Genomic DNA, 23,381 nt, shown 5'->3' on the forward strand with positions numbered 1-23,381 from the left:
CTCATATTCTAAGATATGAGACATAGTGGAAAAATGGAGTTTAACAGAGTTTATCTGATTCTGTCATCTCCACTGGGTTAGGTTCATCAGGTCAGCATTTCTTTCAACTTCTGGGAAGGCTCGTTATCTGTTTTACGAGGTGTGAAACTACACAGGCACATTAGTCAGTGAGGCTCCAATTCTCTTGGGAACTCTGGCCTTATCCTGGCCTAGGTGAGAAAGGCTACACTTTTGCAGACTGCTCGGCACTGAACTAGGGATGCCTTGCCCTGCCAGTGATCCATAAGCAGTACACATACACACACGGCCAGATGTCTCCTCTCAGTGAGAGGGAGGGGTGGCAAGATGAAAGAAAATGGAGATGCCTAATAAAATGGTTGAACCGCGTCCATCTCTGATGCACACGTTTGCGACAACACTGACCCTAGCCAAGTGCAAAACTAATGAAAAGCAGAAAAGATGAGTAGGGAAAAAACGTCCGCAGCCTCCACCTGTAAAACCATTCCTGTTTTCCTGTTTTGGGGGCCGTCTCATTGTTGCCCATCTAGTGCACCTGTTGTTAATTACATTAACACCAAAGCAGCTGAAACTGATTAACAACCCCCTCTGCTACTTAACTGAACAGATCAATATCCCAGGAGTTTAATTGACTTGATGTTATACTCTGATTAAAAAGTGTTCCTTTAATATCTTTGAGCAGTGTACTTCATGAATATGCCTGATTCTGTACTTCAAGCACCTTTTTTTATTGTAGTGTCTGGAAACCTTAATAAAACTTGATTATTTAAAAACAAAACAAACAAACAAAAAACCCTCCAGCTTCCACTTTATAATCACAGCACACGTTTTTTTCCTTTTGGGAAGTTTTGCATAAATAAATAAAAGTTGATCATTTTAATCACCCCTGCTAGTGTTAAGGCCATGCTAAAGGGGAGGTTCCACTTTAAAGACTGGTCCCCCGTTAATTATTGGTACCTTTGGGGAGTGGGTACCCGAAATTGTCAGGTACGCGCTCTCACTTCCACTGCGGTCGCCTAGGCGATCGGAACCAGAAATTGTCCTCTCCTCTCCCTCCCTGTAGTCATCTAGTCTTCTTCTGCTTTAAGTGGTTTGTTGCATCCATGCAAACTGATACATTCTGCTGGAGAACTTGAGCTTGTGAAAAGCAACAGACTTGCTGGCTGGATCACATGCAGGCCATCACCTTTAAAAACTAGCAAGCTGCAATATTATACATGTCGGCTTTTGGGTTTAATATGCTTTAATGACAGACGCATGCTCAATCAGCTTTCTATGCTTGGTGTTTGCTCACTTTGTTAAACACAATAATAACAAATATTCACAATGTGACAAGCAGCACAAAGCATAAATTCGAGTCATTGCTTTCATAGCCTCCTAACACCAGAGCATGCTGTTTCTGATTTCCTGCTTTCCATGGTATAGAATAATATGGTATGCTGAGTGTGTCCTCCGCACTGGAGGCTTTCCTGGAGCTTGTCTGGTAAACATGCACAGACGTTTGTCTTCAACAAAATGGACGTCACTATACTTTTCTATTCGAGGAACTGGAGACACTTGCTGCAGTTGTCATGTGACCATACTGTCACTGGTGTTATGGAAATCTTCCCCAGCAACAACAAAGAGACGGTGCAGCGTTCGTTATTTCTAGCTCTGTCTGTTCAGATTTGTGTCTTCATCCTGTCTAATGAAGAGGTCTAGCCCCTTCCCTGTGATCTCCATGGGTGAGCTCTTTATTCTTATTCCAGGTTCCAGTCTGTATCTGTTGTCTGATGAATGACGCATAGGGCTGATGAATGACGCATAGGGCTGATGAATGAAGCATGGGACTGATGAATGACGCATAGGACTGATGAATGAAGCATGGGACTGATGAATGACGCATAGGACTGATGAATGACGCATAGGGCTGATGAATGACGCATAGGGCTGATGAATGAAGCATGGGACTGATGAATGACGCATAGGGCTGATGAATGACGCATAGGGCTGATGAATGAAGCATGGGACTGATGAATGACGCATGGGACTGATGAATGACGCATAGGGCTGATGAATGACGCATAGGGCTGATGAATGACGCATAGGGCTGATGAATGACGCATAGGACTGATGAATGACGCATAGGACTGTACACTGCCATGACATGTTTGTGATTGTTCTGCAGAGTGTATAAAGAGGTCCTGTCTATCCAAGATGTGGTCTCAGTACAGATACACCAGTCAACCCCAGAGCGTGGAGCCCCAGCCATCCAACACTGCAAAATCTGGTAATGTTCTTAAAGCTGGAAGGACAAAGGACAGATCCTCCCTGGCCATGGGTCTTGTGTCTAGGGTACTGGGAAAAGCAGTTTCCGGCTATCTGATCCTTCACATCTATAAGTGCAAAACCACTCTCCTCAGCCTCTTCCCCCCTATGCTCCAGTGATCGGATGCCCTCTGATGTCATCAAGACTGATGCTCAGCCCATAGCCCTGCAGTGGACATGATGATGCCGAGGAACAGTCAACCTCTGGAATATAGGGAAGCACCATCTGCTGGGGAGAGCAGAGGATCAAATAAAGGTGCTTTGTCTGTCTCCTAGACCCAATCAAGCATTTACCATTGCAAGGGAAGATTTGGGGCTTTAAATTCACACTAAAGTCATAATTTAAATGTGTAAAAAATAATAAACACGTTCTACTTCCCTGCTCTGTGAAATGGTTTTGCCTAGAGCAGCCCTAATCCTCCTCATCTTGGGTTCCCCTGCCAGTGCTCCTGGCCCCTCCCTCCTGCTGAGTGACCCCTGAGCAAGCTGCTTGCTCTGGGGGCACTTGTGCATGCTCACTCCTGAGTTGTCTCTTGTGTGTCCATAAGAGTGCCGCTGGGCCCCACCCCCTCTTCACTGGTTGTGATTGACAGATTCAGGAGCCAATGGCTCCCGCTGCTGTGTCTCAGGAGGCAGAAACAGGGCAGAGCTGCTTCTCTTGTACACTCAGGTAAGCATTAGGGAGGCGGGGGGGGGGGCTGCACACTGAATGTTTTTTATGATTATGCATAGAATGCAGTAAGGTAAAAAAACTTCAGCCTTTAGAACCACTTTAAAGTTGGAGTTTAAACCGTCTTCATATGGATGGTCAATGTATACCGTAGCTTGCTATTTTACATTTTCTTCTTAAAGTGGAACTAAAGGCACTCATGCTTTAGTGCCTACAGTTTGACACCCGTGAAGTTCCTCGCTGGGTTCTTTTCGGTGCTAGTTGTCAGCCATTTTGATTGGTTTGCAATGGCATTTGCGGTGACATTACTTCGCACATGCGTGGGAATGCAGTCATCTCGACACACTGGCAGTGTGCATGAATGTAAACTGAGCTGCGCATGCGCATCCTGACAATAATATTGGGACCCCCTTGATGCCTGACTGGCAGCTGCCTGAGCCAGCTGCTGCCTCCTCCTCCACAGCCCAGTGCTCCAGTGATCCCTGGAGAGGCAGAGCAGAGAGATGGTGGATGACAGGCACTTCTCCCTGCTCATTGAAGCTTAAGAAATCAGTGATCATGTGATCGCTCGGTTCTCGGTCTTAGAACCGTTAGGGGGCAGCTGCAGCATCAGATCAATGCTGCAGCCACATAAGGGAGTATGTATGTTTTATTATTTTGACATTCTGCACTTCTCCTTTAACAAATGTTTGGGACCGGTTTCATTCTGTTGCAGTGCTGCTTCTAGAGCAGCTTAGGGAGGAATGTATGAATCAAGCTTATAGTAAATCTGTCTCATACTGTCTCACTCTCCTGTTCAGCTTTGCTTTGCAACAGAACTGATGCCCTCCTATGTATCTTATGTCCATCTTTTACTATGATTTATGTATACAATTTTGTGTAAACTCATTTACACCCTTGTTCGCCATAGCTAAATCCATCACATGGCTGATGAAGTTTTGTCATACAGCGATCACCTGCCTGTGTTACCTGATGATGATCATCACCTTGCCGATTTCCATTTGGTTTTCCATTAAGGTAAAATTTTGCTTACAATCCTTACTTCATCGTCCCTTTATATAAAGTGGCTATAAAAGGTTTTTTTCCCTTTAATAATATGGTTTTGCACAGCACAGAACTGATTCTCCTCTTCTCGTGTTCCTCGCTGGCGCTTCTGGCACAGGAGGGCTGCGGGGGGGGCAGCTGAACACTGAAGGTTTTTTACCTTATTGCCTAGAATGCATGAAGGTAAAAAACCTTCACCCTTTACAAACCAAAGAACAAAAATGTTATTAATTACATCTCATCAGTCCATAGCTGTGGTGGCTGCATCGGTTTGCCTTAGTCATGCTTTTTTCCTTTATTTGTGACTTCCAGTACAAATGTTCTGCCCTAGGGTAACATCATATATACCTGGTTCTATAGCTATAGAAGCACAGTGTTGTTACTCTAGGACAAGACTACAGAATACCTTCCCCTCTCCCCTTCTCCATAACATAGAGGGGAGGTTTTTTGTAGTCCACAGAGATAGCTGTTAATGCTAACTGGCAACAGTCAACATAGGCAGAGAACTCAGGTTATTAGTTCACAAGATTTCTAGCTGGGCAGGATTAATGGGAATTTTTACTTCTCAAATAGATATAACAAAACACTTTCTGTGGTATTGCTAAAACCTTTTCTCTTTAACCACTTGCCTACCAGGCACTTATACCCCCTTATTTACCAGGCCAATTTTCAGCTTTCAGCGCTGCCGCACTTTGATTGACAATTGCGCGGTCATGCAACATTGTACCCATATGAAATTTTGATCATTTTTTTCTCACAAATAGAGCTTTCTTTTGGTGGTATTAATCGCCACTGGGCACTTTACTTTTTGCGCTATAAATAAAAAATTGACAAAAATTAAAAAAAAAAAAAGTTTCTTTGTTTCTATTATAAAATTTTTCAAACAGGTAATTTTTTTCCTTCACTGATGTGCGTTGATGAGGCAGCACTGATGGGCACTGATAGGCGGCACTGATGGGCACTGATAGGCAGCACTAAAGGGCACTGATAGACAGCACTAATGAGGTGTCACGGATAGGCGGCACTAATATGCAGCACTGATAGGCGGCACTGATAGGTGACACTGATGATGGGTACTGATAGGCGGCACTGACTGGCATCACTGCGGGGCACTGACTGGCAGCACTGGTGGGTGGCACTGGTGGGCGGCACTGGTGGGTGGGCACAGGTGTGTGACATTGCAGAGTGGCACAGGTGGGCGCACTGCTGGGCACAGGTGGGCGGAGCTAGTGGGCGCACTGCTGGGCACAGGTGGGCGGAACTTGCGGGTGGCACTGCTGGGCACCGATCATCAGGGCACTGATCATCAGTGCCCTGATGATCGGTGCCGATCCCCGCTCTGACAATTGCCGGTTCTCGGCAGTACTTTCCTCGCGATCTGACAGCGTGAGGAAAGTGCAGCCGAGAACCAGCACTTGCATTTCCCTCTGATCAGCGTGTCATTGGACACCGCTGATCAGGTGGTAAAAGGCTGCTGTGATTGGCCTTTTACCACATCACGTGATCAGCTGTGTCCGTAGGACACAGCGATCACGGAGATCGCCGGGTGCGCGCCCCCTGGGGCGCGCAGGAGAGCGCGTTCTGGGGGGACGTCATATGACGTCCACTCAGAACTGGCCGGCCGCAGTGCAGCCGTCATTCGGCTATCTGCGCTTGGCAACAAGTTAAGAAGCGCAAACCCTAAACCAAAAAATATCTAACAATATAAATATAAAATAAAATTAATACCAAAATATATATATAAATAAATAGTCCAAAATACCTATCCAAAAATTAGCGTCCAAAAATATTATCCAAATATGAGTAGTCCACCAAAATATTTCAATCCCGTGTGTCCAACTTTATTTCTCCATTCCAGACCACGTGATACCTCGAGAAAATATAACTAAAATAGTGTATTACCTTCAAAAATCACTTAAATGTATATACCTTTAAACAAATTAGTATATACTATATTAGTGCAAAATAAATAATACCAGATTCAACTGTGAGTGATACGTGAATCATGCAAAAAAAAAAATCACTGTGTACACTCCAATAAACGTGAAAAGCATGTATATAAAGAATATATATAGAATATAGAAACATTTCATACATATCTTACATTGGGGATAGTATTGTGCAGCATCATATTTTCAGACTAGTCTCATGGCTCAAACACACGTTTTTCCAGTTCTCAAAATGGCCGCACGGTATTAATTATTTTGCACTAATATAGTATATACTAATTTGCTTAAAGGTATATACATTCAAGTGATTTTTGAAGGTAATACACTATTTTAGTTATATTTTCCTCGAGGTATCACGTGGTCTGGAATGGAGAAATAAAGTTGGACATACGGGATTGAAATATTTTGGTGGACTACTCCTATTTGGATATTATTTTTGGACACTAATTTTTGGATAGTCATTTTGGACTATTTATTTATATATTTTATTTATATATATTTTGGTATTAATTTTATTTTATTTTTATATTGTTTGGTATTTTTTGGTTTAGGGGTTTGAGTTTCTTAAAGAGAAAAGGTTTTAGCAGTATTTTTGCTTTCAAGGGTGAAAGTGTGACTTTTCTTGGGGGTGGTTTTAGTGAGAGTTTGTATTTAGTTTTTATATTTATTTTATGGAAATTGCCGATTGATTTATTGTTTACTTTCTGTGGTATTTTGATCAGAGAAAAGTAAATGAATAAGGGATGTTCATTGCTGGTGAAAGGCTAACTGAAGCATACACCGCTTTTTCCATATTAAGGGAAGTGGACAACTGGAATAAGCTGAGCTCTACTCTTCATCTGATTATCCAATTTCATCTACTGAAGTGAATTATCAATTAATACAACATGTTTCGTAAAGGAACATCACCTGAAATGTATTATAGGTTTATGGGGCTGTTATATAAAAATTGGAAGTATTATTCATAGCATCAGATGCCAGCTATTCTTCTGTTCTGTACAACCCCACAGATCACTTCTTAGTAGAATAATTTGCTTAGAACGAATAAACTCAATATGCCTGATTATTTCTTAAAAAGCACAATAAAGGATTTAGATAAGTGTTCAAATTATATTAAGAATAAAAAGCACCATACCTACACACTTATAAAGATAGAATTAATAGCTAAATTTAAATAAATTGGAACTAAACCATCCTGTCTTTTACATCCAGGGAAGCTGCCATCTTAGCCTCTGTTTGAGCTGCAGTTGCCATGGTGCCACACATGTGAACAGTTATAAAACCAGCTATTTGATGGCTTGACAGTTTGGTAGAGAGCACAAGCAGCTGTGACAGTAATTAGTCATGGCATGCCTTAAATATAGCTGTTGGTAAGCAAACCAATGGGTTTGGTTTTGCTTTAAAGTAGAATCCTACGTAACCTAACTACTCTTAAAAATGCTACCTCCCCCCCTCTTAACACCTACTCTGACTAATGTGTAAAAAAGATCTGTATGCTTATCTATTTTCAGCTCGCTCTGCTCAGGTCATGTGGTCGGAGAGAGGAGGGAGCGCCAACAACGAATGGGCCATAGAGGCCTATGAGTGTTTTTACCACTGCCAAGCATTACCAGCTATTGTTGAGCTCCCTCCCCTGTAGCCAGCGCTGGCTGACACGTGGGAGATAACGTGACAGGGCCGGTCTGAAAATAGGATAGTATACAGATCTTTCTTACACAGGTTAGTCAAAATAGGAGTTAGAAGGGGGAGGGAGCATTTTTAAGAGTAGTAAGTTTTGCTGGAATTCTATTTTAAGTATTCATTTACGTGTACTTGGACAAATCTTCTGCAAATCTAAATACATCTGGGGGCTACAGATACAGCACCCTACCACCACTGTAATACACAACCAGCTATATACAGTATATGGTTCTCTGCAAGCCACAGCAGCCTAATATAACCTTTCCATATGCACCCGCAACAAACATATGGTAATAAATACTGTAAATATATATATATATATATATATATATATATATAGAGAGAGAGAGAGAGTTATGTTTTTGGGATACAGTTATGTTCTTTGGCAGTAAATTTGGCACTAAATGTTGATGTTGTTTTGGGAATTATATTAAAATATTGCTATTCTTAAGCTTTCATAGGGGATGTGCAGATCTCATGCCATATTTATGTAGCTTCTTACCATTCACGCTGTGTTAAAAATTTCATGTGTTATACTTTGTAACTTTAACAGATTGTGCATGATTATGAGCGGATGGTGATATTTCGTCTCGGACGGGTACAACCACCCAAAGGTCCAGGCTTGGTTCTGGTTGTTCCTTTTATTGACCAGTTTCAGAGGATAGACATGAGATCCAGAGCATTCAGGATACAACCTTCTAAGGTGAGTACAAGTTTACATTTTAGCACTGTCATTTCACTGTTCCCACACCTACATACACAGACTGTAACGTTCCACTTGTTCTCACTTTTGACTGCCCTTGCCAATCCTCTAAAAAGGAATCTGTGGTGGACTGCTTTTCAGAGGTGTTTGACAGTTGGTGATAGCTTGTCTCTTCACTCCCTGTTTTAACTCTAAGAATGGCGACCCACCTTGCCACAACTATGTGCTTTGCTTGCGGTCGAAGGGTGGTTGTGGTGTGGTCCTATTCTGTTGAACAAGTTGTGTTCTGCATTAGTGCCTACTACTGAATGCAACATGCCGCTTAACTTATGCCGCAAAGCATTGTGGCCAGGGCATATGTACAGCCCTGAGTGGCTGCATGTCTTTGCTTAGTTCGGCTTTCGGGTGGTGGTTTTTATCCCGCTCCCATCCCCGTCCCAGCTACACGTTTGAAGGACAACTTAGGTTTGTCTACTTCCCAGGTTGTCATTTCACTCAAAATAGCCATGGGGTTATACTGTTCGTTTAGTTAGTTATTTTTTGTATAAAACAAAAATACAGTTTTCCTTTTTTTTTTTTCCGTGTGTTTTTGTTCTGTTCATGCTTTTTCTCCTGTCTACAGGACGTGGGGTGCTGGTTTGAGAGTGGAGGAGTGTGCACACTGACATTGTTTCATGGTACACCCTAAATATGGGTAGAAAGTGGAACTATACTAACCTAAACTCCAGCAAAACGGCATACCGGGGCTTCCCGTCTGGCCACTGACATCTTGGGGTGGCTGGCTTCTAGGTCTCGATTGGCAGCCGTTGTCATTGGCTGGGTGGGGATGACATCACTTCCGTGCATGCATGGTATTTCAGATTCAGCATTTCTGAATCGGTAAAAAGAGCTGCTCATGCGCGGCTCACTGTACAGGGATGGACAGGCAGGTAAGTAACTTTAATGCTGAAAAGACAAAGCATGTCTCTATTGCATTAAAATTCCTGCCTGTTCACCCTTTTTTATTTTTTAAACTAAAGTTCCACTTTAAACTGAACTGACCATAGACAGGTAGTTTTAAAAAGTAATAGATTCCTCCATCCACATAGATGAGATATATGGAGGAATCCCTCCCAGTGGGACATTGTATTTTGACAGCAGGATCCATTGCTGTTAGAATACACTGATCGCTACAAAACACACACCACTTCAGGTACTTGCTCCTCCACTCTAGCCATCACTGCTCCACTGCTGCATGAAGGTACAGTTGCAAGAAAAAGTATGTGAACCCCTTGGGATTACATGGAGTTTAGCATGAATTGGGCATAAAATGTGCTCTGAATGTCATCTAAGTCACAACAATAGAAGAACACAGTCTGCTGAACATAATACTACACAAACATTAGATGTTGCCATGGTTTAATTGCACATAACATGTAAACATTCACAGTGCAGGGAGGAAAAAGTATGTGAAGCCCTAGCTTAATGACTTCTCCCAGAGCTAATTGGAGCCAGGAGTGAGCCAACCTTGACTCCAATCAGTGTGATGATATTGGATGTGTTGCTGACAGCTGTCCTGCCCTTAAAAAACACACACCTGTTTTGGGTTTACTGGTTTCAAGAAGCACTGTCTGATGTGGACCATGCCTCGCAGAAAAGAGCTATCAGAAGACCTACGATCAAGAATTGTTGACTTGCATGAAGCTGGAAAGGGTTACAAAAGTACCTCCAAAAGCCTTGATGTTCATGTGTCCATGGTAAGACAGACTGTCTACAAATGGAGAAAGTTTAGCACTGTTGCTACTCTCCCTAGGCATGGTCGTCCTGTAAAAATGACTGCAAGAGCACAGCGCAGAATGCTGCATGAGGTAAAGAAGAATCCCAGAGTGTCCGCTAAAGACCTACAGAAATCTCTGGCATATGCTAACATTTTTGTTGACACATCTACAATAAGGAAAACATTAAACAAGAATGGAGTACATGGGAGGACACCACGGAGGAAGCCATTGCTGTCCAAAAAGAATATTGCAGCACGTTTGAAGTTTGCAAAAGAGCACCTGGATGTTCCACAGCACTACTGGCAAAATATACTGTGGACAGATGAAACCAAGATTGAGTTGTTTGGGAAGAACACACAACACTATGTGTGGAGAAAAAAAGGCACAGCACACCAACATCAAAACCTCATCCCCACTGTAAAACATGGAGGAGGGAGCATCATGGTTTGGGGCTGCTATGCTGCCTCAGGGCCTGGAGGGATTGTTGTCATTGATGGGAAAATGAATTCCAGAGTTTATCAAGACATTTTGCAGGAAAAGGTACGACCATCTGTCCGCCAACTGAAGCTCCGCAGAGGATGGGTGATGCAACAGGACAATGACCCAAAGCATACAAGTAATTCAACAAAACAATGGCTGCAACAGCACAGAATACGCCTTCTGGAGTGGCTCAGTCAGAGTCCTGACCTCAACCCGATTGAAATGCTGTGGCATGACCTTAAGAGAGCGATTCACACCAGACATCCCAAGAATATTGCTACACTGAAACAGTTTTGTGAAGAGGAGTGGTCCAAAATTACTCCAGATCATTGTGCAGGTCTGAGCTGCAACTACAGGAAACATTTGGTTGAGGTTATTGCTGCCAAAGGAGGGTCAACCAGTTATTAAGTCCAAAGGTTCACATACTTTTTCCTCCCTGCACTGTGAATGTTTACATGTTATGTGCAATTAAACCATGGCAACATCTAATGTTTGTGTAGTATTATGTTCAGCAGACTGTGTTCTTCTATTGTTGTGACTTAGATGACGTTCAGAGCACATTTTATGCCCAATTCATGCAAAACTCCACGTAATCCAAAGGGGTTCACATACTTTTTCTTGCAACTGTACTAGCCCAGTTCATCTGCCACCCATAAAAGATCAAAAGAAACTCCAGATGGCTGTGCTAAGTAAGTGCAAAACTCGTTCTGTGATGTTTTTAAACCTGTAATCTGTCAATAAAGCTGGTGAGGAGTGCAGCCATCCGGACTCTCTTTTGATCCTCTTCAATACACTGATACAGTGGGGCAAAAAAGTATTTAGTCAGCCACCAATTGTGCAAGTTCTCCCACTTAAAAAGATGAGAGAGGCCTGTAATTGGCATCATAGGTAGACCTCAACTATGAGAGACAAAATGAGAAAAAAAATCCAGACAATCACATTGGCTGATTTGGAAAGAATTTATTTGCAAATTATGGTGGAAAATAAGTATTTGGTCACCTACAAACAAGCAAGATTTCTGGCTCTCACAGACCTGTACCTTCTTCTTTAAGAGGCTCCTCTGTCCTGCACTCATTACCTGTATCAATGGCACCTGTTTGAGGTTGTGGACAGGTGTCTTTTATACTGATAACAAGTTCAATGGTGGAAAATAAGTATTTGGTCAATATCAAAAGTTCATCTCAATACTTTGTTATATATCCTTTGTTGGCAATGACAGAGGTCAAATGTTTCCTGTAAGTCTTCACAAGGTTGGCACACACTGTTGCTGGTATGTTGGCCCATTCCTCCATGCAGATCTCCTCTAGAGCAGTGATGTTTTGGGTCTGTCGCTGGGCAACACAGACTTTCAACTCCCTCCAAAGGTTTTCTATGGGGTTGAGATCTGGAGACTGGCTAGGCCACTCCAGGACCTTGAAATGCTTCTTACGAAGCCACTCCTTCGTTGCCCGGGCGGTATGTTTGGGATCATTGTCATGTTGGAAGACCCAGCCACGTTTAATCTATAATGCCCTTGCTGATGTAAGGAGGTTTGCACTCAAAATCTCATGACACATGGCCCCATTCATTCTGTCCTGTACATGGATCAGTCGTCCTGGTCCCTTTGCGGAGAAACAGCCCCAAAACATGATGTTGCCACCCCCATGCTTCACAGTAGGTATGGTGTTCTTTGGATGCAACTCAGCATTCACTCTCCTCCAAACACGACGAGTTGTGTTTCTACCAAACAGTTCTATTTTGGTTTCATCTGACCATATGACATTCTCCCAATCCTCTTCTGGATCATCCAAATGCTCTCTAGCAAACTTCAGACGGGCCCGGACATGTACTGGCTTAAGCAGGGGGACACGTCTGGCACTGCAGGATCTGAGTCCCTGGCGGCGTAGTGTGTTCCTGATGGTAGCCTTTGTTACGTTGGTTCCAGCTCTCTGCAGGTCATTCACTAGGTCCCCCCGTGTGGTCCTGGGATTTTTGCTCACCGTTCTTGTGATCATTTTGACCCCACAAGGTGAGATCTTGCGTGGAGCCCCAGATCGAGGGAGATTATCAGTGGTCTTGTATGTCTTCCATTTTCTAATTATTGTTCCCACAGTTGATTTGTTCACACCAAGCTGCTTGCCTATTGCAGATTCAGTCTTCCCAGCCTGGTGCAGGTCTACAATTTTGTTTCTGGAGTCCTTCGACAGCTCTTTGGTCTTCACCATAGTGGAGTTTGGAGTGTGACTGTTTGAACGTATTATCAGTATAAAAGACACCTGTCCACAACCTCAAACAGGTGCCATTGATACAGGTAATGAGTGCAGGATAGAGGAGCCTCTTAAAGAAGAAGGTACAGGTCTGTGAGAGCCAGAAATCTTGCTTGTTTGTAGGTGACCAAATACTTATTGTCCACCATAATTTGCAAATAAATTCTTTCCAAATCAGCCAATGTGATTGTCTGGATTTTTTTTTTCATTTTGTCTCTCATAGTTGAGGTCTACCTATGATGCCAATTACAGGCCTCTCTCATCTTTTTAAGTGGGAGAACTTGCACAATTGGTGGCTGACTAAATACTTTTTTGCCCCACTGTAAGCGGCAGCTGCTGACCGACACAAGTTTTCCAACTTCTCTATTCAACAGAAGTCGCCCTAACAATTGATTTCACACAGGGACGGCCACACACAGACTAAAATTCAGCCAGTCAAAATTTGATCAGTCTATGGCCAGCACTAGAGCTCACTTGACCCACCATACCTAAAGTTGGCCGTAGATGGTTCAAATTTCAGACAAATCATGGTAACACAAAAGCGGGACATGGCTATGTTTACTCCAGATTCTGTCCAACACTGAGAAGTTTCAGTCTGAGAATTCTTTGCATGAGACTCCGATATTCTCACTGTATAGTATCTAGTCTTACGATCTATGATTTTATTTTTTTGTGTGGTTTTGAAATTAGATACATCATCTCAGATGAATTAGGTCTCATGACCCAACCTCAGATAAATAGAATTTAGAATATTTGTCATGTGCTGTGACAGTTATGTTCTCACTGAAGACATACTGTGTGTTTGGCCATATACTCCTCTATGAACAATGCTTCAGTACAACAGCTCTGATACATTTTCAACTGATGCTGTGAACACAATCATTTTGTGTATAAACGGATTTAATGCCCCAAAGTTAGCTGAAAGGCAGAGTGTTGTAATACGTTCAATATTGTTAGAATATTTGAAACAATTAATTCTGATTGATATGTGTGTAACCCACATAAGAAACTGGGATCCCCTCTCTTCTTGCAAATGCTGACCACACATGTATTAATTAGATTGTTTGATGAACTAGTTGTTTCAGTATTTCAATCAAATCAAGCAAACAATTGTATTTCAATCCGTGTAAACTGACTTTGTGACATTGGATTGAAGCAATCAAAGGAGTTGAAAAATTCTGTCACATGCTAAACAGGAACAGTGAGACTATTTGAGACTTCTAATCATAATTATGTAGCTTTATTCATAAATTTCCTCCCTCAGTTGCTTTGAAGGAGTACCGTGACAAAAAAAAAAAAAAACTGCCATGGAGCACTTTTTAATTATGCATCTGTTTTGAATTAAAGTCTGTCTCATTTCCACGATTGAGGGCTCTTTCACACTGATGCATTTTTGCTGCATTTAAATGCAAGAAAAAGGCAAGAAAAATATTTCCTTTTTAATCTTATGGCATTCTTCACACCACTGCGCTGCAGGTGTGGTGCGTTTTTGAAAAGTTTTGCATGCTAAATCTTTGGTACACTTTTCAAAACTGCACCAAAAATGCAGCTCCCCATTGAAATGAGTGGAAAAGGTATCAAAAATGCACCGCGGTTGCATTTTTTGATGCATTTTTTGTGTCACTTGCTCATATTTCACAGGTGCAGGTTAACCAGAAAACACACCAGAAATACTTCAAAAATGGATATGAGTTTTTAATGGGTTTTTTTTTTCAACAGAGCAGTGTGAAAACACTGTCACAGCACTGTACAACTCTGTCTGTTGGCTGTCAAAGATTACAGTTGCAGCCTGATTTAGATGTATATTTGAAGTGAAGTGTTTCAGAAAATGACCATTCGAAGAAATAATTTGTGCCCGCATCATTTCAGTTGATTTATTTTAAAGGAATCACTATGTGAACCTCTGGATCAACTGTGAGTATAGGATTAAAACTTTTTTTCTATGGTTGAACTAGATGGACTTTTGTCTTTTTTCAGCCAGACTAACTATGTCACTATATAACTATGTGTGTCGGTTCTTTTCAAAGAAGCCAACTGATCAAAACACAATATGGTTGATTTTGGATTATTGCAGGCAAATTTACCATTGATGTTGTACTTAATGATTGCATTTAATGCCTGATGGATTAGTTGATAAAATTCAACTTTCATCAAAAGAAAAAATTATATGTGTTTGTGCAGCCAGAATGTGAGGGACCACTAGAAGTTCGTGTATTATAGCTGTTGTCACTGAACCACAATATTACATTGGTATTTAAATAGAAGTATATAAATATTATACTTAAAGTCTACCTAAAGGAAAGGGCTAGTCATCCCAGCACACAGTGATCAGGCTGGCCGCTGTAAACTGACCTGCGCATGCTCAGCTCATTTTACATGCCAAAAATTGCTGTTAGATGGCAGGTAGGTGTGTTTTATTGCAGTAAAAACATTGCATCTCTTTTTGGCAATAAAAAGCCCACCTGCTCACAGTGAGTAACAGCGGAACTTTAGTGCCACCTTAAAGTACATAGTCTGGCTGCAAAAAGACAAAAGTCCATCCAGTTCAACCATAAGAAAAAAAAAAAATATTATCCTATACCCACAGTTGATCCAGAGGAAGGCAAAAAAAACCAGCAAAGCATGATCCAATTTGCTCCTGCTGGGTAAAAAATTCCTTCCTAACCCCCGAGAGGCAATTGGATATTCCCTGGATCAACTTTACCTATAAATGTTAGTATCCAGTTATATTCTGTGTATCCAAGAAAGAATCCAGGCCTTTTTTGAAGCAATCCACTGAGCTGGTCAGAAACAACTCTTGAGAGAGTCTATTCCACATTTTCACAGCTCTCACTGTGAAGAAACCTTTCCGTGTTTGGAGATTAAATTTGTTTTCCTCCAGACATAAAGAGTGCTCCCTTGTCCTCTATGATGGCCTCAGGGTGAATAGCTCTACACAGAGTTCACTATATGAACCACTGATATATTTATACATGTTGATCATATCCCCCCTTAATCTCCTCTTCGAGAGAGAAAAATTCAGTTCCTCTAATCTTTCTTCATAGCTGATCTCCTCCATGCCTTTTATCAGTTTGGTTGCCATTCTCTGTACTTTCTCCAGTTCCCCAATGTTCTTTTTGTGAATTGGTGCCCAAAACTGAACTGCATATTCCAGATGAGGTCTTACTAATGATTTGTACCGGGGGAAATGATATCTCTCTCTGGAGTCTATACCTTTTTTAATAGAGAGGATTTTGCTCACTTTAGAAACCGCAGCTTGGCATTGCATGCCAGCTAAGGGCTTCCATGTGACAGTGCAAACAAGCACCAAATCCACTTATACAAGCCTTATAAAGTAAACAAAAACCTTCAAGCAGTGGACAGGACTAGGTGTGGCCAGGTGCTGATTGACAAACTACATAATAGCATACAGACTGCCAGCTCTCATTGTGTGGCCTGCCATGTTCTGGGCTGGATCTGCCACCTGCTGGACACCAACACTCTCTGCATTCTAGCACCTACCACTAAAGCAAAACTAATACTGTCAGGTGGAATGATCTCTGCTTGACTGTACAAGTATAAACATGGTAAGATGGTGGGGAGAGAGGCACAGGAGCTTGAGATCTGGTAAGTAGCCACTGATCACCAATGTTGAGAGGGTTAAATTTTACAGCCATTAATCACCAATGTGGGGGGGCTTACATAATACTGCTGTTGACCACTAATAGGGGGGAGGTTTACATTATACTGTTACTGACCACGAACAGGGGTGGGGCAAGGTTAAACAATAACGCCACTGACCGCCATTGTGGGGGCTTTAAATAGAATGGATTTTGACTACTAGTGCAAGGGTTAGTTGTCCATTACATAAGGATGCAAAAGCTCAGCACAACTGAAGTTTTCAGATGTTGAAGTGTATTGCAACCCATTTCTTTTTAATGGACAGCCTAACTCAATGCAATGCATCTCAACACAACAAACGCACTGTGGCACTTTGGAAGTGTCTGGGGCCACAATTGAGGCCCTCTATAATTTTTAGGTTGACTACCATTGAGCTAGGTGAAGTAAAGCTCTAGCCATTAAATCAGAGCCCAGATGATCATTTTAAAGTGTGAATCAGGGTTCACACTTTCTAAATGGTTTTAGATTTCAAGGGCTAAATGAATTCCACTATCCAGGTAGTCAACAGCCCCAAATATATATGTATCTTGATTTTAATAAAGTTTCTTTAAAAGTTCTTATTTTGATTATAAACTGTGATGCATAGGTTCTGAACTTAGTTTTACCTGATAATACACACAAAAAACACAGATAAAATAAATGTGAACATGGAGAGCTGTCTTGCTGTGTGTATGCACTAAAGACACTTTGGACTTTATAATGAATATGTCTATAGGAAGAAATCCAGCTGTACTTCCACTGCAATGATGATTCCTTACATAAAAAAATGTTTGTTTCTAGGTGAAATCTCTAGATCATATGATGGTGTCATTGAGAGCAGATGTCCACTTCAGGGTATGTGACCCTGTTCTGTCAGTCATGTCCATCCAGAATCTGAACTTTGTCATCCAGCACACAGCAGAGAACCTCATGGCACAGAACCTGGGGCACAAGTATCTAAAGGAGATCTGTGGAGACCAGATCCGGTTTGCAGAACAACTGAAGGTGAGCAGGCATATTTTGTCAGGCTGACACAAAGCTTTCCTGTCCTTCGAAATGTGAAGTTTGCATTCTGCTACAAGTTGTCTTGTTAATTTCTTATAGTGTCCATGCAAGCAATACTAGAAGGGGTATGCATGACATTTAAAAAAGGGCTCATGAACTGCCACCACGCTTCCTGAGTAATGCTTATGCATATAGGTAGGTAAACACATACCCTTTCACTCTATGATGCAGCCAATTGCCAGTCTTAAATACAATCGTGGTAATGAGGAAGAAAGTTCTCATTCCTGTGTAAATTTTGATTTGCCTGACTTAAGGTTCTCAGGTAGTCTTTCAGAAGATCAGTTTTAGTGGGCGTATGGTCTCTCCTGTAAAGTGTACCTAGTACAGAGACACTTCATGACTGAAAGTAAAACAAACCTTAACGCCCAGAACCAATTTTGCATCCTTGACGTGTTAGTAAAACTGTACATATTAACGTAACTGCTTTGTTATAGCAGTTATACCTTTTTTTTTTTTTTCGGGACAAATTGGTCTTTTATTTGATGATAAATAGTAACCGATATCACTTGATTTTTTATTTTTTTTTTAATCAAAGAGAAACTATCCTAATAGTAAAAAAAAAAAAATTATAATATATATAATTTTTTTTTTATTTTTTTTAGTTTAGCTGTATAATTCTTGCTGTTACCATAAATTACCACCAAAGAACAACACAAAATAAATTCTTCTGCTCCTGCCAATCGCAGTGATACCACATATGTGTATGTTAGTTGTTGTTTGTACCCGTAGTAGGGCCCAGAAACAATAGTGCACATTTTGCTTTTTTTTTTGCTTTTTGTCATCACACTGACACTAATACTAATTTAAAAAAATAACCTTATTTTTTTTTTTTCTTTTCAAATCCTATAAAATATACCTTTGTCATGTACCTTGCCGACACTGACATAGATGAAACCGTGATCTGCCTATTTTATTTATATATATATATATATATATTATATAAATGTTTTTTTTTTTACACGCTTTTGTTTGTTTGTTTGTTTGTATCTTTTCCCTGTTGCTGGTAAGAAAGATGTAATGTATCTTTCTCTCCATTCAGAAGAGAAAGAAAACACATTGACGGGCTGCACAATGACTGACCACTATGATAGCCAATCAGAGGCTATCACAGTGATCAGGTGCCCGGGTCCTGATCATTAGTACGAGACTCAGGGTTTTTGGTGAGAGCCTGGTCTCTGCACTCATGTTTAAAGCCGAAAAAAAACTCTACATGTCGCGCTCGCAATATACTACAAATATCAATCAAATCAAAATAAACAATACTCAGACAGTGGTCATCAATTAGCATCAATTAGGTTGAAAAGCCAGGCTTCCTGGATGTGACACCTTGTGTGTTGATAAGGTTGGCACCTTCTGGGAGAACTGGTTTGGAGGAAATGATAAGCAGACAGGGTGTCTGCCTGACATTGAAAGCTCTAAATGGGATCCATACATCAAAAGGGGTATGTTTAATCTCTCATAAAAGCTAAAATATTAGTTGCAGAGATATGAACATGCTCCCTTCTTGTAGGGCATTCTGTGCGCTACATCTTTATATAAATATCATATTTGTGGTTTAGGGAGAATGCCAGGAAAATGCAGGAAATAGTTAGGTGGCGCTGGATCGCGACAGTCGAATGGTGTTTGGTGCTGTCGCGATCGGACTGATGCGCTGGTGTCGGAAATCCAGTCCCCGACTTGGTGTTTAAGCCAGTCTTGGCCCGATTGAACTTGGGCAGGTCAGCACACAGTACCTACTGTGGGCGGGTGCAGGAGCAGCCCCCCACGGTCAATTGGCTGAGGACTAATGTCCTGCTTACGGCCATATCCCCATAAAAGGAGTAACCAGGCATTGGGACATTTGTAATTCGTACGGAGCTATTTCGATCGACCAACGGATTGCTGATTTTCTGACTTGCTCCAGTTGCAGGGTAAAGTTTTACTTCTGTCTTTTATTCCCTTTTATTTTATAGTAATTAGTCATTTGTGTGTCTTCTTGTATTTCTGTAACTTTTTATACTTTGTACATATTTTATGCACTGCCCACTTCGGGAAATTAAATCTTAAAATAATTAGTGACTTCTGTGTATTTAAGCACGTGCTCATATCTTCGGAGAGATTGGATTGGATAGATTATATTGGATTAGATTATATCGTATTTTAGTGCCTTTAAACTCTCGGTCAAGCTCATTGCCAATCTGTATGCAATTGCACTGTGTGTGGGCAGATTGTATGCAGATTGCAAAGGTAACAGACCTGCCAAACGGAGATCTGTGTGTGTGTGGTGTCTCAACAGACCGTTCTGCGGATAAACTGTTGGGTGGTGGCAGGCTACCTTTTGTGGTGTGTCTGGTGCGGGGGGGGGGGGTGTGGACAGTGGAAGGGTGATTAACACCGGGGTTCAAGCTGTAGATAGCTGGAGCGACCTTAGAAGGGTGGGTAATTACTAAGCTGGTCCTCAACTCTAATCAGTGCACCAGGTTGTATGTAAGATTTGTATCTGCCAGTATGTGATCAACCAGCTGGATTGGAGGGGAGTCTCCATCTGGTGGTGGCCAGAGGTAGTGCGGGCTGTGAAAGTGTCATGGCTGATCTTATATACGGTTTTATATATTCAAAGTGTAAGTCCCCTTGATCCCCTCTTTACCTCCCGGTCACGGCTGCACGTGTGCGTCTCGGTTAGCTAGTCGCTGTGGGCGTGGCGTGTGGGGGACCCGTGACAGGTTGGTCGTGACAATATAATTATTTCTTCTTGTTTTTTTTTTGAATGATCCAAGGGACGTTTTTGTCTAATAACACATTTTTTTCTGGGGATTATTTTGAGATTCACGTTTTTTTATATTGTTATAATTTAATCAAGTTGTTATTTTTGATATACTTGTTTTATTGTTTATTTTGATTGATATTTGTAGTATATTGGAAGCGCAACATGTAGAGTTTTTTTTGTTTTATATACACAGTATGAGAACGTGATATTGTCAGCGATCCTTTTTCTACTCTTATTAGTGGCTCGCAAGTAATTAACAAATTTTATCATGTTTAAAGCCCACCTCCTGGACTCCGCATATATGTGTTTACTGTGTCGTTATGGGGTTAAAAATCATATTTGTGTATATGATTTTCTTTACATGCAAGTCCACAGATCGCCAGACTTCTTGCAGTTTGTGATCTCCACTGGTTGCATGAGTGCAAAGCTGCATACCAGTTATTGGTTATGGCTCTTGGCAGTGATGATACTGAATCAATCAGGTCTGTGAAGAAGATTTTTTACTTCTCCTGACTCCTTGTCTGTAGCCCCAGTTAAGAGGCAGAAAAGCAGAAAATAAATATCGCTTACACTGAGCATGTGATGCTTTCCCCTCTCTGCCTCTGCTTGCAGCTCAGTACACCTTGATGTTAATGAAAACATATGAACTGTGTAGTTCAAGCTTGTGATTGATATCCAGGTTTGACCATTCCATCACCAATAAAATACTTAAAGCAGAATTTCACCCTCTCAATCAACATTGACTATTTTTAAACTGTATGCTTTTAGCATTAATAAATAGATAGGAAAGTATATCTTGATTCCTGGTCTAGGCAAAAGATGGCATACATCCCAGGAGTCTTTAGGAGGGGAGGAGGCTTTTTCTCAGCTAAACACACCCTCCTGACTGCATGCCTGAGGTAAGGGCAGGTGGATTCCAGTAAGTAATTGCTATATGAATCATCTGCCTTTACTCAAGATGGCTGCAGCCAGAAATGCTAGGGAAGTGTTTGTCAAAGTGATTTCTCAGCAAAATAAAGCATGGAGAAATGGATGGATGAGTTTGCTTTGAATATGAAAACTTAAGTAAATAGCATTTTTGGTTTGTTGTGCTCAGATGCAGCGTATCTACGCTTTAAGTGTAATAGGTGATAACATGGCTCTGTATTCAGTTTCCCAGGTAATGCATATCTAAGGCTGACACTGATCAAATGGAAATCTATAAGGCTCACGGAATTTGAATGTTGTGAGTGCATTCACTTAAAGTGGAAGTAAACCCCCCATTTAACAGTTTAAAAAAAGTTACATTCCCACCACTTGCCCGGAATGCTAAGTGTCACAATTACTTGTGCTCTCAACCAAACTGTCAAACCATCAAATGGCTGGTATCATAACTGATCACATGTGCAGCATCATAGCAGTTGAAGATCAAAGAAAGGTTAAGATGGCAGCTTCCTTGGCTGAAAAAGATAGGAGGGTTTAGTTCCGCTTTACATTTGTGTCTCCAGTCCTCCATATTAAAGTTCTAGTTCCAGAACCCTGTGAGGACCCATGGTGCCTTCAACAGAAATTACATTCATTCTCCAGCCTCTGTATTTTGCTTCTACTTGCTATACAAACAAGCTTGTTTTTTCCATTTCCAGATATATGCTTATTTGTGGTCAGGAAACACAATCTCTAATCGCTATAGTCGTGGGTCTTGATTTAGGCCTACTCATAGAATAGGAGATGTTGTCTCTTACTATGAAATATTTTTCCTGGAGGGTTACACCACCCCATAAAACTACAGCATGGCCCTGTTTGTCTCTCTGGGTCACCATGTGGCTTATTTTCCAGCATGTTCCTTAATACCATATTAGTTCCATATTTAGTTCCTTAATACCATATCTTTGTTTCCATCTTGTAGTCAAACTAGGGTACATACTCTGTTTCATAAGCTGTCCTACATTCTAGTGTTGATATAGTAAACATCTCAGTTTCTGCAATGATGTTATAATCTTATGAAAAAGCATGACAACATTAGGCCTGTACACGCCATGTGCAAAACCGTGCGGTTTTCTCACCTGTCTCTACAAGGCTACAAAAGAAAACCAATTGTTTTCTATGTGCCCTAGTCCCATCACAAAACTAGTGCCATGTGCATATATTCTTTGTGCAGAAAAAAAAAAAAAAACTTGCATGACACCAACACTGTGAAGTGAACAGGGCACATAGAAAACAATTGTTTGTCTGTCTTTGCACATGGTGTGAATAAGCCCAAAATATTCTATGTAGGTTAAATCTGCATGTTTTCTCCATCAGTTTTATGCACATATGGCGTGAACGAGGTCTTAAGGGCAAGTGCACACTACCCGCATAGAAAAATCTTTAATTTTTTTTCTGTGGGTAGTAATTGCAAGTGGAGGACTGTGCTTTGTGTTTTTACATTGCAAGGAATTGTTTCTCCTTTTTCTTTCTGTGCTCTTGCAGAGAGCTGTGCAGTCCTCTGCACTAGTGTAAAGCGGCCGTTAAGTTGTACTAAAGGAATAAGGTTCTTTACCTTAATACATTCACAGAGTTAGGGTAAAAAATGCCCTGGTGCTTGTGTTACTGCCATCCCAATCACTTACCTGCTGTCCTCATCACTGCTTCTGTCTGTCCTTGTTCTACAATAGACTCTGAGGGAGGAAAAAAAATAGGCACCTTCTGCCTTCAGGGTAATTGCTGGGGGGAGAAGGGAGCAGGTAAGCAAGCCAAGGGAAGCAGCTTGGGTACCCCCCAGAACAAGATAAATGAGCTGCTTATAACAGGTGAGTTTGGACCACATCTTCTAAAGCTAGAAAACAAAAACAAGGATTTAATATTACGTTACGTTAAAGGGCCAAACATCTGTTTGTTAATGATGTTAGCATAGTAGTAACAGCAACCTATATTTTTTTTGCATATTTTACATTCAATGAGCCATAAAATTAATGAATTTCATGTTGCAACCCAATACATTAAAGCGTCTTTCTTTATCAAGATTTTTATTAGAAAGTTTTGAAAATATAACAGGCTCACGATACGCCCACGCAGGGGCAGAGTAGAGCAAAAACATACAAAAGCAGATACAAATCAGC

General features: G+C 41.2%; 1 protein-coding gene across 2 annotated transcripts in view; it reads left to right on the forward strand.

The window, feature by feature from the left end:
• The first annotated feature begins 1,583 nt into the window (after nucleotides 1–1,583).
• Nucleotides 1,584–23,381, forward strand: part of STOML1 (stomatin like 1) — a 47,341-nt gene continuing 25,543 nt past the window's right edge. Inside the window, exons 1-5 of one of the 2 annotated variants that reach the window (XM_089671376.1) lie at nucleotides 1,584–1,742; nucleotides 2,186–2,287; nucleotides 3,906–4,012; nucleotides 8,222–8,371; nucleotides 17,295–17,498. In XM_089671376.1, the coding sequence (XP_089527502.1) occupies nucleotides 1,706–1,742; nucleotides 2,186–2,287; nucleotides 3,906–4,012; nucleotides 8,222–8,371; nucleotides 17,295–17,498 (600 nt within the window). In that variant the 5' untranslated portion in view covers nucleotides 1,584–1,705. Of the gene's footprint in view, nucleotides 1,743–2,185; nucleotides 2,288–2,313; nucleotides 2,582–3,905; nucleotides 4,013–8,221; nucleotides 8,372–17,294; nucleotides 17,499–23,381 lie in introns of those variants that run through there. The other variant, XM_089671377.1, reaches the window with a different exon arrangement.

The sequence above is a fragment of the Staurois parvus genome, unplaced genomic scaffold (assembly GCF_062004578.1).
Source record: "Staurois parvus isolate SC_StPar_1 unplaced genomic scaffold, SC_StPar_1.0 ptg000105l, whole genome shotgun sequence".
In the NCBI taxonomy this organism is placed as follows: domain Eukaryota; kingdom Metazoa; phylum Chordata; class Amphibia; order Anura; family Ranidae; genus Staurois; species Staurois parvus.